Below are 14,884 nucleotides of genomic sequence, written 5' to 3' on the forward strand. Positions count from 1 at the left end.
CTGTGGGACGGCTTTCAACACCTTGTCGAGTCCATTCTCCAACAAATTGAGGGAAAGGGGGGGGGAGAGAAACGACGACTCAATATTAGGAAGGTGTTCTTAAAGATACTGTGCTAAAATGTCCGAATATGTGACTAAACAAGCATGTAGAGAATTGTTATGAAATGTATTTTGAATGGGAAGCATAGAAATAGAACACATAGAACCCACTCTTACTGCTTCTCAGACTTGCTTTCGATCTGTAACTTCATATTTCTAATGTGAGTTTGGTTGGGGTGTAGTGAGGGGGAACTCCCTGAACCACAAGGTGGCGCTGTACAACAAGAGTCCGACCGTAAAGTGATGTTTATTTTTCATTAAATACAGAGGAACACAAGACAAGGCATCTGATGCCGCAGAGAGAACGGAGGAAGGAGAAGCAGGACTGATGAAGTGGTGAGGGGGGGGGGGGCGCTGCCCAGCCCAGCCCGTCGGGACAGCATCATCAGGACTTCCTGTGAGGAGCAGAAACAGGAAGTTCCACCTCAGTAAAACACAGCTTAATTTAATCGTGATGAAGTAGAAGCTGATTCTATGGGTTTAGACTAGTGAATGAAAAGGCAGGGATTCAAAACAAGACATCTGCAAGCGTTTTTACAGTCGACGTGATTTCTGGGAAATGTGCCTTTTAAAAAGTACATCGCAGGTCATTCAACTGTCTTGATGACATGGGGGCTAATCGATTTCTATACACACACACACTAGAGCACAGCCAGAAGAGGACTGGCCCCCCTCATAGCCTGGTTCCTCTCTACCCGGCACAGCCAGAAGAGGACTGGCCCCCCCTCATAGCCTGGTTCCTCTCTACCCAGTACAGCCAGAAGAGGACTGGCCACCCCTCATAGCCTGGTTCCTCTCTACCCAGTACAGCCAGAAGAGGACTGGCCCCCCCCTCATAGCCTGGTTCCTCTCTACCCAGTACAGCCAGAAGAGGACTGGCCACCCCTCATAGCCTGGTTCCTCTCTACCCAGTACAGCCAGAAGAGGACTGGCCACCCCTCATAGCCTGGTTCCTCTCTACCCAGTACAGCCAGAAGAGGACTGGCCACCCCTCATAGCCTGGTTCCTCTCTACCCTGTACAGCCAGAAGAGGACTGGCCCCCCCTCATAGCCTGGTTCCACTCTACCCAGTACAGCCAGAAGAGGACTGGCCCCCCCTCATAGCCTGGTTCCTCTCTACCCAGTACAGCCAGAAGAGGACTGGCCACCCCTCATAGCCTGGTTCCTCTCTACCCAGTACAGCCAGAAGAGGACTGGCCCCCCCTCATAGCCTGGTTCCACTCTACCCAGTACAGCCAGAAGAGGACTGGCCACCCCTCATAGCCTGGTTCCTCTCTAGGTTTCTTCCTAGGTTCTGGCCTTTCTAGGGAGTTTTTCCTAGCCACCCCTCATAGCCTGGTTCCTCTCTAGGTTTCTTCCTAGGTTTTGGCCTTTCTAGGGAGTTTTTCCTAGCCACCGTGCTTCTACACCTGCATTGCTTGCTGTTTGGGGGATTTTAGGCTGGATTTCTGTACAGCACTTTGATATATCAGCTGATGTAAGAAGGGCTTTATAAATACATTAGATTTGATTTAGAGCAGGGAGTTCTCAAACTGTTTCACTCGGGACCCCCCTTTCAGCAAGGGGGGACATCCCACCCCCCCCCCCCCCACCCTCCCACGGGCAAGTTAAAAGTCGGACTGAGGCCCGCACCCCTCCCACCACCCTCTCCAGGGGGGCGCGTCACACAGTTTGGGATCCACTGCACTAAATGACTGATAGGGGGCGCTGTGTTGAAGGCACCAGGCCTCCATCTTGCCCCCCCCCCCCCCCCCCACCAGGCCTCCATCTTGGCCCCCCCCCCCACCCCTCCCCACCAGGCCTCCATCTTGGCCCCCCCCACCCCACCCCACCAGGCCTCCATCTTGGCCCCCCCCCCCCACCCACCCCTCCCCACCAGGCCTCCATCTTGGCCCCCCCCCCACCCCACCCCACCAGGTCTCCATCTTGGCCCCCCCCCCACCCCACCAGGCCTCCATCTTGGCCCCCCCCCACCCCACCCCACCAGGTCTCCATCTTGGCCCCCCCCCCACCCCACCAGGCCTCCATCTTGGCCCCCCCCCACCCCACCCCACCAGGTCTCCATCTTGGCCCCCCCCCACCCCACCAGGCCTCCATCTTGGCCCCCCCCCACCCCACCAGGCCTCCATCTTGGCCCCCCCCCACCCCACCAGGCCTCCATCTTGGCCCCCCCCAACCCCACCAGGCCTCCATCTTGTCCCCCCCTCCCCACCAGGCCTCCATCTTGCCCCCCCACCCCACCAGGCCTCCATCTTGGCCCCCCCCAACCCCACCAGGCCTCCATCTTGGCCCCCCCCAACCCCCCCCCCCCCCCCCCCCCCCCACCCCGTTTAAATTAAAATACTGTCGAATTCCATTTATTTTCTACGCGGGAATATAGTGGCTTTAAAGTCTCTCCATGGCTGAAACATTAACATCAGCAATTCAGGGTATATCTATATCTCTCTATATATATATATATATAATTATAATACACACACGTACGTCATTGGAGTGATGATGAAGGCCAAAACACAACGTTTTTAATAGTTGTTTAAATAAAATAAATGTTTTTGTTTAAATGGTGAGAGAGCGTTGCTCCCTTGTCGTCGCCGTGGAGACTCACCGAGCGCGTTTGTACTTCCTGGTTGTTATTCGTAAACGTCCTTCTTGTCAGCGATGTACTGGACGATATCCTGGGGAGACATCAGCTTCTCTGCCTCCGCATCCGGGATCTCAAACCCTGCAGCAGGAACACACACACACACACACACACACACACACATTAGGCTTAACACACACACACACTAGGCTTAACACACACACACACTAGGCTTAACACACGTAACCACAGTTGTATGTAGGAAGTGGGAAGGGTTAGTCCATACAAACATCTAAGTTATCGTCATGGAAATAGAACGGGCTAGTCTAGAACATTCCGATTCAAATCAACGGGTGGACCAGCAGGGAGACAGAGACATGGTGTGAGACAGACCGACAGGGAGGGAGAGACAGGCCGACCGTCAAACACAGAGACGGGGAGAGAGAGACAGGGAGGGAGAGACAAACCGACAGTCAAACACAGAGACGAGGAGAGACAGACACAAAGATACAGGGAGAGAGACTCACCAAACTCATCCTCCATGGCCATAATGATCTCGACCTGGTCCAAGCTGTCCAACCCCAGGTCCTTCAGGAAGTGGGACGACGTCGCCAGCTGAGGATACAGACAGATCAGGAGGAGGTCAGGACAGACAGGGCTGGTCGACAGGTCAGAGGAGGTCGACAGGTCAGAGGAGGTCAGGACAGGTCAGAGGAGGTCAGGACAGACAGGTCAGGACAGACAGGGCTGGTCGACAGGACAGAGGAGGTCAGGACAGTCAGGGCTGGTCGACAGGTCAGGGCCGGTCGACAGGTCAGAGGAGGTCAGGACAGACAGGGCTGGTCGACAGGTCAGAGGAGGTCAGGACAGACAGGGCTGGTCGACAGGTCAGAGGAGGTCAGGACAGACAGGGCTGGTCGACAGGTCAGAGGAGGTCAGGACAGACAGGGCTGGTCGACAGGTCAGGACAGACAGGTCAGGACAGACAGGGCTGGTCGACAGGTCAGGACAGACAGGTCAGGACAGACAGGGCTGGTCGACAGGACAGAGGAGGTCAGGACAGACAGGGCTGGTCGACAGGTCAGGGCTGGTCGACAGGTCAGAGGTCAGGACAGACAGGTCAGGTCGACAGGTCAGAGGAGGTCAGGACAGACAGGGCTGGTCGACAGGTCAGGTCAGGACAGACAGGGCTGGTCGACAGGTCAGAGGAGGTCAGGACAGTCAGGGCTGGTCGACAGGTCAGAGGAGGTCAGGACAGACAGGGCTGGTCGACAGGTCAGAGGAGGTCAGGACAGACAGGGCTGGTCGACAGGTCAGAGGAGGTCAGAGGAGGTCAGGACAGGTCAGAGGAGGTCAGGACAGACAGGGCTGGTCGACAGGTCAGAGGAGGTCAGGACAGACAGGGCCGGTCGACAGGTCAGAGGAGGTCAGGACAGACAGGGCTGGTCGACAGGTCAGAGGAGGTCAGGACAGGTCAGAGGAGGTCGACAGACAGGGCTGGTCGACAGGTCAGGACAGACAGGTCAGGACAGACAGGGCTGGTCGACAGGTCAGGACAGACAGGTCAGGACAGACAGGGCTGGTCGACAGGACAGAGGAGGTCAGGACAGACAGGGCTGGTCGACAGGTCAGGGCTGGTCGACAGGTCAGAGGTCAGGACAGACAGGTCAGGTCGACAGGTCAGAGGAGGTCAGGACAGACAGGGCTGGTCGACAGGTCAGAGGAGGTCAGGACAGGTCAGAGGAGGTCGACAGACAGGGCTGGTCGACAGGTCAGGACAGACAGGTCAGGACAGACAGGGCTGGTCGACAGGTCAGGACAGACAGGTCAGGACAGACAGGGCTGGTCGACAGGTCAGGGCTGGTCGACAGGTCAGAGGTCAGGACAGACAGGTCAGGTCGACAGGTCAGGTCGACAGGTCAGAGGAGGTCAGGACAGACAGGGCTGGTCGACAGGTCAGGACAGACAGGGCTGGTCGACAGGTCAGAGGAGGTCAGGACAGTCAGGGCTGGTCGACAGGTCAGAGGAGGTCAGGACAGACAGGGCTGGTCGACAGGTCAGAGGAGGTCAGGACAGACAGGGCCGGTCGAGAGGTCAGGACAGACAGGTCAGGTCGACAGGTCAGAGGAGGTCAGGACAGACAGGGCTGTCCTAGATTTGCAGTCCTACTCTGAGAAACACTACATGACTCAAAAGTATGTGGACACCTACTCATCCAAAATCATGCGCGTTAACAATTTTGAAAGGGTGTCCACATACTTTTGTATTTATACAACGGCTGGGTCTAATCAATGACTTTAAAATGTCTGTTTACTCTGTTCCCATCTGACTGCTGCAGTCCACTGTCTCATCAGCCCAGCCAGGCAATTTATACACTTCATCTCCACTATAAAAAGCATCTAGACATTATCTCATATTTCTTTTAGGACTAACATTTAGTTTTCAACAGCGGCGATTTGTATAAACCTTTACTGTCTGTCTCGCCGACATTTACAACATTGAATTAGAATGTTGAAATAATCTCCAGCTGTCCTGTAGTAGTGAACGTGTTGGGACTCGGAATGAGACAGACAGACAGACAGACAGACAGACAGACAGACAGACGTTTCTCAGCCAGTCGAAATCATGAATCAGCCGTCATCCTTTTTATGGATCAAAACAAAGAAATTACAACTGAAAAAAGGGTAAAACGAAGTGCAGCTAGTTTGAAGTCTTTCCAGATTCAGTTTTATTATTTAACCAGGTAGGCTAGTGGAGAACAAGTCCTTTATTTAACCAGGTAGGCTAGTTGAGAACAAGTCCTTTATTTAACCAGGTAGGCTAGTTGAGAACAAGTCCTTTATTTAACCAGGTAGGCTAGTTGAGAACAAGTCCTTTATTTAACCAGGTAGGCTAGTTGAGAACAAGTCCTTTATTTAACCAGGTGGCTAGTTGAGAACAAGTCCCTTATTTAACCAGGTAGGCTAGTTGAGAACAAGTCCCTTATTTAACCAGGTAGGCTAGTTGAGAACAAGTCCTTTATTTAACCAGGTAGGCTAGTTGAGAACAAGTCCTTTATTTAACCAGGTAGGCTAGTTGAGAACAAGTCCTTTATTTAACCAGGTAGGCTAGTTGAGAACAAGTTCTCATTTACAATTGCAACCTGGCCAAGATAAAGCAAAGCAGTTCGACAACATACAACAACACAGAGTTACACATGGAGTAAAACAACATGCAGTCAATAATACAGTAGAAAAATAAGTCTATATACAAAGTGAGCAAATGAGGTGAGATAAGGGAGGTAAAGGCAATAAATAGGCCATGGTGGCGAAGTAAATACAATATAGCAAGTAAAACACTGGAATGGTAGATTTATAGTGGAAGAAAGTGCAAGTAGAGATACTGGGGTGCAAAGGACAAAAGATAATTAAATAAATACAGTATGGGGATGAGGTAGATTGGATGGGCTAGTTTGAAGTGATTGTGTTGGCCGTGCGGTTGGCCGTGCGGTTGGCCGTGCGGTTGGCCGTGCGGTTGGCCGTGCGGTTGGCCGTGCGGTTGGCCGTGCGGTTGGCCGTGCGGTTGGCCGTGCTGTTGGCCGTGTTGTAGCTCCTCTGAACAACAGTGTCCTGATGAGGGAGCACATTTTCTATTCCAGGTGAAATCACACCTCATTAACCCATTGTTATGGATTTATCCAAATAAACGTCACTAGAAAACAGCTCAAACAAATGTAAAATGCAGCAACTTTGTTGTTGTTCTGGCTAAACTTTTTGACGTGATTGTAAATTAGCCGTAGTTGGCTAGCTGAGCAAGTCAGGGACCAGCCAGTATGGCAATGGAACATTTAGAACGAACGACTGGGTCGCGTCCATAGATACAGAACAAATAGACTGAACCACTGGGTCCATAGATACAGAACAAATAGACTGAACGACTGGGTCCATAGATACAGAACAACAAGACTGAACGACTGGGTCCATAGATACAGAACAAATAGACTGAACGACTGGGTCCATAGATACAGAACAAATAGACTGAACGACTGGGTCCATAGATACAGAACAAATAGACTGAACGACTGGGTCGCGTCCATAGATACAGAACAACAAGACTGAACGACTGGGTCCATAGATACAGAACAACAAGACTGAACGACTGGGTCCATAGATACAGAACAACAAGACTGAACGACTGGGTCGCGTCCACAGATACAGAACAACAAGACTGAACGACTGGGTCGCGTCCATAGATACAGAACAACAAGACTGAACGACTGGGTCCATAGATACAGAACAAAAAGACTGAACGACTGGGTCGGGTCCATAGATACAGAACAAAACGACTGGGTCACGTCTCTGGCAACCGAACCGATCGAACGAACAACCAGCCAGATTGGGTAGCCACCTTAGACTTGTGTCGGGACTATATCTTGTTGGAAGGAGGAAATTGTATGAATAAATGTATCATAGATAAGGAGTGTTGACTGATCCTAGATACGTGGGGTATAAATTCACTACACACCAAACAGAACCACGAGGAAACAAATGGAACGAAACAGGAGAGAATATGTCCAATAGAAGAAACTCTCTTGTTTTCATTGCAAAACGTAAACCGTCTGGACTAATGATTTACGCCCCAGTATTCCTGGTCTCAAAACGTAAACCGTCTGGACTAATGATTTACGCCCCAGTATTCCTAGTCTCAAAGCGTAAACCGTCTGGACTAATGATTAACACCCCAGTATTCCTAGTCTCAAAACGTAAACCGTCTGGACTAATGATTAACACCACAGTATTCCTAGTCTCAAAACGTAAACCGTCTGGACTAATGATTAACACCACAGTATTCCTAGTCTCAAAACGTAAACCGTCTGGACTAATGATTTACGCCCCAGTATTCCTAGTCTCAAAACGTAAACCGTCTGGACTAATGATTTACACCCCAGTATTCCTGGTCTCAAAACGTAAACCGTCTGGACTAATGATTTACGCCCCAGTATTCCTGGTCTCAAAACGTAAACCGTCTGGACTAATGATTTACACCCCAGTATTCCTAGTCTCAAAACGTAAACCGTCTGGACTAATGATTAACGCCCCAGTATTCCTGGTCTCAAAACGTAAACCGTCTGGACTAATGATTTACACCCCAGTATTCCTGGTCTCAAAACGTAAACCGTCTGGACTAATGATTTACACCCCAGTATTCCTGGTCTCAAAACGTAAACCGTCTGGACTAATGATTTACGCCCCAGTATTCCTGGTCTCAAAACGTAAACCGTCTGGACTAATGATTTACACCCCAGTATTCCTGGTCTCAAAACGTAAACCGTCTGGACTAATGATTAACGCCCCAGTATTCCCGCTGCGGTGCCTCGGGGGAGGTCCTTACCTTCTCTGGGTTGATCTTGTCGTAGAGTTTCAGAACGTACATGACTCGTTCTTTAATGCTTTCAACGGTGAGGGGAGGCAGGTCTCCATACTGTCTACAGGACACTCCCACTGAGCTAGAGATCTAGAGAGAAGAAGAAGAACGACAGGAAGGAAGAAAGGGTTCAGAGGTCATTACTTCTGTAGCCAAGCAGTTTAGTTCAAGGCTAGGTAATAGCTAGCTAGCTAATGTTACGGATGTCCACCGCATTGTATTTGGTGCACAAGTCATGCTTCATCCTGTCACAACAACCCCAGGTCTTGATAATAGATAAGTTACACATTTGCTTTAGATTAAATTTTTTAAAAAATGTGTCAATGGACTGTCATCTAGCTAGTACACACACGAGATAACGTACTAGCTCGCTAGTAATGCTAGGCTAACAGTACAGTACTTGATTGTACCACAGATGTATAGTTTGAACATAAAGTATCTTCAAAATTGTACTCAACTAGCTAGCCAAGTAGCTAACGATTTACACTATAAATTAGCTGAGCTAGCTATTAGCTTAGCTAGGCTAACGCATGAGACCACAGTCGGTTGTTTTTGTAACGTAAATTCATGCATCATTCAAACTATGCATTTTTTCAGAGACAGTTTTGTTGAATTAGCAATGGACCCAGTTTGTCCCGGTTTTAAGAGCTTGGCGTACAAAGTGACCGGATAGCACAGTGACCAGATAGCAAGCTAGCTAGCACAGTGACCGGATAGCAAGCTAGCAAGCTAGCACAGTGACCGGATAGCAAGCTAGCAAGCTAGCAAAGTGACCGGATAGCAAGCTAGCTAGCTAGCACAGTGACCGGATAGCAAGCTAGCTAGCTAGCACAGTGACCGGATAGCAAGCTAGCAAGCTAGCAAAGTGACCGGATAGCAAGCTAGCTAGCTAGCACAGTGACCGGATAGCAAGCTAGCTAGCTAGCACAGTGACCGGATAGCAAGCTAGCAAGCTAGCAAAGTGACCGGATAGCAAGCTAGCTAGCTAGCACAGTGACCGGATAGCAAGCTAGCTAGCTAGCAAAGTGACCGGATAGCACAGTGACCGGATAGCAAGCTAGCTAGCACAGTGACCGGATAGCAAGCTAGCTAGCTAGCACAGTGACCGGATAGCAAGCTAGCTAGCTAGCACAGTGACCGGATAGCAAGCTAGCTAGCTATCACTAGTTACGGATTTTGTTGGAAAGACACTGGTAGGTCAATGTGCCATCCAGCACTGCTAGGCCACAACAGCGACAAAAAATGTCAATGTTATTCAAGACTAACCTGCGTTTGTTCAATCCACCGAGTCCGCTGACTGCTGGCAATGAAGGAGAACGGTCGGTGTTTCAATAGGACCGGACCAGCTGCGGCTCTCACTGCAATGTTACCCGACGACAGTCTCACAGCAGACCGGGCGAGTTGGCGGACACACTGAGCTAGGACACGGGACGCCATGATTGAGAGATAATACGGAGATCAAATCCCCAAGGTGCAAAGTAAAACACGCGTTTAGAAGACAAGTGGAGTTTCCACTAGATAGCACAGCCACAAAGTCAAAGGGAAAAGGAGGTCAAATGTGCGCAGGCGCACTGGTTATTATAAAAATAAAAATAAAAAAATTACGCCGATATTTAATATGATTTGGTTTTTATTTATTCACTATAACGTCATTATAATGCTTTCTCGTATGTTTTTATTATTTCATTAAATTGGAATGATGTAAAAAAAAAAGGGTAACCGATCTAGGTAATACATTCTATGCGTAAATCAACAGAAAAAAAAAATCTATTATATTCAAATTTCCTCAATCATTAACAATGATGTTAATTCTTTAAACACACATATTTTAATTTTAGTTGAATATGACTTATTATTTGTGAGCGGAAGTGTTTTTCATCATCATCGATGTTGCAGTGCTCTGCTAGTAGGGTCTGAAGGGAGCGGTAGACAGCAGAGCAAAAACAAACCACAGAAAACTCGTTTTTCTGTACATTTACAAACAACAACAACAATTACAATCATGGAATTGTGTGAGATACTGTACAACAAGGCGGAATACATTGAAACGGTAATATTCGGCGTTTATTTGACTAGATAACGTTAACGATTAGCAAGTTAGCTAGCTAGCTAGCGTTTAGCTCATTGGTATTTACACTGAGTATACAAAACATTAGGAACACCTTCCTAATATCATAACAGCCTCAGTTCATCAGGGGACATGGACTACAAGGTGTGGACAGCGTCCCACAGGGATGCTGGTCCATGTTGACTCCAATGCTTCCCCACAGTTGTGTCCAGTTGGCTGGATGTCCTTTGGGTGGTGGACCAGTCTTGATACACACGGGGAAACTGTTTGAGCGTGGAAAAACCCAGCAGCTTTGCAGTTCTTGACACAAACCGGTGCGCCTGGCACCTACCACCATACCCCCCCGTTCAAAGACACTTCAATATTTATGTCTTGTCCATTCACCCTCTGAATGACACACATATACAATCCATGTCTCAACTGTCTCAAGGCTTAAAAAATCTCCTCTCCTTCTACACTGATTTAAAGTGGATTTAACAGTTGACATTAATAAATGATAAATGATCATATCTTTCACCTGGATTCACCTGGTCAGTCTGTCATGGAAAGAGAAGGTGTACTTAATGTTGTGTATATACGGTGAACAGTCAATGCACTGAACCAGCATTGCTAGCTAGATCACTTAGCCAGCTGAATTGACAAGGCACCGATTACAGTTTGCATCAAGCTGTGGTCTGTAAACCTTGTAGCTAAGTCAGTACCGTTTATACCAACCTGTCAGCATGTCCACTCTCCCTCTCAGGCGTCCGGTAACAAAGTGAGCAGGCAGTCGGTGCTGTGCGGCAGTCAGAACATCGTCCTCAACGGCAAAGTAAGTAACAACAAGCTATACCGGTATTACACCATGAGATGGGCCAGTTGGTGCTTTCACTATACAGGTAATAAACCATGAGATGGGCCAGTTGGTGCTTTCACTATACAGGTAATAAACCATGAGATGGGCCAGTTGGTGCTTTATTCAGTACGTTCACTATACAGGTAATAAACCATGAGTCTGCCTCCCTGTCTGTCTGTCTCCCTGTCTATCTCCCTCCCTGTCTATCTCTCTCCCTGTCTATCTCCCACCCTGTCTATCTCCCTCCATGTCTATCTCCCTCCCTGTCTATCTCCCTCCCTGTCTATCTCCCTCCCTCTCTGTCTATCTCCCTCCCTGTCTGTCTATCTCCCTCCCTGTCTGTCTGTCTCTCTCCCTCCCTGTCTGTCTCTCTCCCTCCCTGTCTGTCTCTCTCCCTCCCTGTCTGTCTCTCTCCCTGTCTGTCTGTCTCTCTCCCTCCCTGTCTGTCTGTCTCTCTCCCTGTCTGTCTGTCTCCCTGTCTCCCTGTCTGTCTGTCTGTCTGTCTGTCTGTCTGTCTGTCTGTCTGTCTGTCTGTCTGTCTATCTCCCTCTCTGTCTATCTCCCTCTCTGTCTATCTCCCTCCCTGTCTATCTCCCTCCCTCCCTCCCTGTCTATCTCCCTCCCTCCCTCCCTCCCTCTGTTCGTCCCTCCCTGTTCCAGACTATAGTAATGAATGACTGTATAATCCGTGGAGACCTGGCCAATGTCAGGGTGGGGAGGCACTGTGTTGTGAAGAGCCGCAGTGTCATTCGACCGCCGTTCAAAAAATTCAGCAAAGGGTGAGTTCTGCTCAACTTCCTCTAGACCAGGGGTCCCCTCTTCTAGACCAGGGGTCCCCTCTTCTAGACCAGGGGTCCCCTCTTCTAGACCAGGGGTCCCTTCTTCTAGACCAGGGGTCCCCTCTTCTAGACCAGGGGTCCCCTCTTCTAGACCAGGGGTCTCCTCTTCTAGACCAGGGGTCTCCTCTTCTAGACCAGGGGTCCCCTCTTCTAGACCAGGGGTCCCTTCTTCTAGACCAGGGGTCCCTTCTTCTAGACCAGGGGTCCCCTCTTCTAGACCAGGGGTCCCCTCTTCTAGACCAGGGGTCCCCTCTTCTAGACCAGGGGTCGCCTCTTCTAGACCAGGGGTCGCCTACCTCTTCGAGGAATGTATCGGTCGATGTTTCTGCCTACTAAGTTAACATTGAACGTCCAGTGTAGCAGGTCTCTGTGGTCTGACCTTTAACCCCTTGTCCTCCAGAGTGGCCTTTTTCCCGCTGCACATCGGAGACCATGTGTTTATAGAGGAGGACTGTGTGGTGAACGCTGCTCAGATTGGATCTTACGTACACATCGGGAAGAACTGTGTCATCGTGAGTTACACACACACACAGTTACACACACACACAGTTATACACACACACACACAGTTATACACACACACAGTTACACACACAGTTATACACACACACAGTTACACACACAGTTACACACACACACAGTTATACACACACACACACAGTTATACACACACACAGTTACACACACAGTTATACACACACACACACACACAGTTATATACACACACACACTCACAGTTATACACAGTTATACACAGTCACACACACACACAGTTACACACACACACACACACAGTTATACACACACACACACACACACACACACAGTTATACAGAGTTACACACACACACACACACACACACACACACACACACACACACACACAGAGTTACACACACAAACACACACACACAGAGTCAGACACACACACACACACACAGTTATATACACACACACTCACAGACACTGGCCGCGGGAACATTCAGGTCCTAAATCTGGGCCATGTGATGCTTGGAAAGACAACATTTCACTGGCCAGACGGGCTAGTTGGGGTCCATGTTCTACTAGCCTGGTCTGAACAGTACTAGCTGGGTCCATGTTCTACTAGCCTGGTCTGAACAGTGCTAGCCGGGTCCATGTTCTACTAGTCTGGTCTGAACAGTACTAGCCTCTGGTTAGTAGGGGTCCATGTTCTACTAGTCTGGTCTGAACAGTGCTAGTAGGGGTCCATGTTCTACTAGCCTGGTCTGAACAGTGCTAGTCTCTGGCTTGCGGGCTAGTTGGGGTCCATGTTCTACTAGCCTGGTCTGAACAGTGCTAGCCTCTGGCTAGTAGGGGTCCATGTTCTACTAGTCTGGTCTGAACAGTACTAGCCGGGTCCATGTTCTACTAGCCTGGTCTGAACAGTGCTGACTGGGCCGGGAGTCACTCCAACACTGACCATTCCACGGTCGCCACTGTGTCCGGTTGTTAATGCTGTGTGTGTGTGTGTGCGTGTGTGCGTGCGTGCGTGCGTGCGTGCGCGTTCCAGGGCCGGCGGTGTGTGTTGAAGGATTGCTGTAAGATCCTAGACAACACAGTTCTTCCTCCTGAGACCGTGGTTCCTCCCTTCACCGTGTTCTCAGGATGCCCAGGTCAGAACACTCCTCCTCCTCTACCTCCTCCCCCTCTACCTCCCCCCTTCCTCCTCCTCCCCCCTCTACCTCCCCCCTTTCTTCCTCCACCTCCTCCTCCACCTCCCCCTCCCCCCCTTTCCTCCTCCACCTCCTCCACCTTCTATCTCCTCCTCCTCTACCTCTACCTCCCCCCTCCTCCTCCACCCTCTCTCCCCCTCTTCCTCTACCTCCCCCCTCTCTCCCCCCCTCCTCCTCCTCCTCCTCCTCCTCTACCTCCCCCCTCTCTCCCCCCCCTCCTCCTCCTCCTCCTCCTCTACCTCCCCCCTCTCTCCCCCCCTCCTCCTCCTCCTCCCCCTCCACCTCCCCCCTCTCCCCCCCTCCTCCTCCACCTCCCCCCTCCCCCAAATTCGTTAAAAAAACCTCCTCCTCGAGGACATCCCCGTTTTGGCATGTAGACCCTGGTATGGTGCTGGAGATGCTGAATACGCCTGGAAAGGGATGGAATTGCTTTCAACTCTTTCTAACTGGTGTCTCTTCCTCCTCTCTCTCTCTCTCTCTCTCCCCCTCTCTCTCTCCCCTCTCTCTCTGTCCCTCTGTCTCTCCCTCTGTCTCTCCCTCTGTCTCTCTCTCTGTCTCTCTCTCTGTCTAGCCTGGTCTGAACAGTGCTGACTGGGCCGGGAGTCACTCCAACACTGACCATTCCACGGTCGCCACTGTGTCCGGTTGTTAATGCTGTGTCTCTCTCTGTCTCTCTTTCTCTCTCCCCCCTCTCTCTCTCTCTCCCCCCCCTCTCTCTCTCTCTCTCTCCCCCTCTCCCTCTCCCCCTCTCTCTCTCAGGTCTGTTTTCAGGAGAGCTCCCAGAATGTACCCAGGACCTGATGATTGACGTGACCAAGAGTTACTACCAGAAATTCCTCTCCCTCAGCCAGATATAAATCCCTGCATTAACCTACTTTACCCTGCTCCACACTACCCAGATATACCCCCTACCCTGCTCTGCCCTACCCAGATAAACCCTCTACCCTGCTCTACACTACCCAGATATATCCCCTACCCTACTCTACCCTACCCAGATATAACCCCCACCCTACTTTACCCTGCTAACACTACCCAGATAAACCCTCTACCCTACTCTACCCTACCCAGATATACCTCCCTACCCTACTCTACCCTACCCAGATATAACCCCCCACCCAACTCTACCCTACTCTACCCTACCCAGATATATCCCCTACCTTAACTTACGCTACCTTAACCTACTCTACCCTACCCTACCCAGATATAACCCCCTACCCTACCCTAACCTACCTTACCCAGATATAACACCCTACCCTACATTAACCTACCTTACCCAGATATACCTCCTACCCTACTCTACCCTACCCAGATATAACCCCCTACCCTACATTAACCTACCTTACCCAGATATACCCCTACCCTACT

At 50.2% G+C, this 14,884-nt stretch overlaps 2 protein-coding genes across 2 annotated transcripts; one reads left to right on the top strand and one right to left on the bottom strand.

Annotated features, from left to right (window-relative positions):
- Positions 1 to 327: 327 nt before the first annotated feature.
- ndufab1b (NADH:ubiquinone oxidoreductase subunit AB1b) lies at positions 328 to 9,558 on the bottom strand. Its single transcript, XM_029745902.1, has 5 exons — positions 9,350 to 9,558; positions 8,051 to 8,173; positions 3,208 to 3,295; positions 2,705 to 2,821; positions 328 to 494 (listed from the first exon to the last, which is right to left on the bottom strand). Exons 1-4 carry the CDS (start codon positions 9,518 to 9,520, stop codon positions 2,730 to 2,732), a joined length of 474 nt encoding a protein of 157 aa, XP_029601762.1. The 5' UTR covers positions 9,521 to 9,558; the 3' UTR covers positions 328 to 494; positions 2,705 to 2,729.
- A 403-nt stretch (positions 9,559 to 9,961) lies between these two features.
- dctn5 (dynactin 5) lies at positions 9,962 to 14,590 on the top strand. The gene is made up of 6 exons (XM_029745903.1): positions 9,962 to 10,133; positions 10,894 to 10,962; positions 11,647 to 11,765; positions 12,226 to 12,337; positions 13,357 to 13,459; positions 14,279 to 14,590. The coding sequence occupies exons 1-6, from the start codon at positions 10,086 to 10,088 to the stop codon at positions 14,374 to 14,376; spliced, it is 549 nt and encodes a 182-aa protein (XP_029601763.1). The 5' UTR covers positions 9,962 to 10,085; the 3' UTR covers positions 14,377 to 14,590.
- Positions 14,591 to 14,884: the final 294 nt, after the last annotated feature.

The sequence above is a fragment of the Salmo trutta genome, unplaced genomic scaffold (genome assembly GCF_901001165.1).
Source record: "Salmo trutta unplaced genomic scaffold, fSalTru1.1, whole genome shotgun sequence".
Taxonomy (NCBI): domain Eukaryota; kingdom Metazoa; phylum Chordata; class Actinopteri; order Salmoniformes; family Salmonidae; genus Salmo; species Salmo trutta.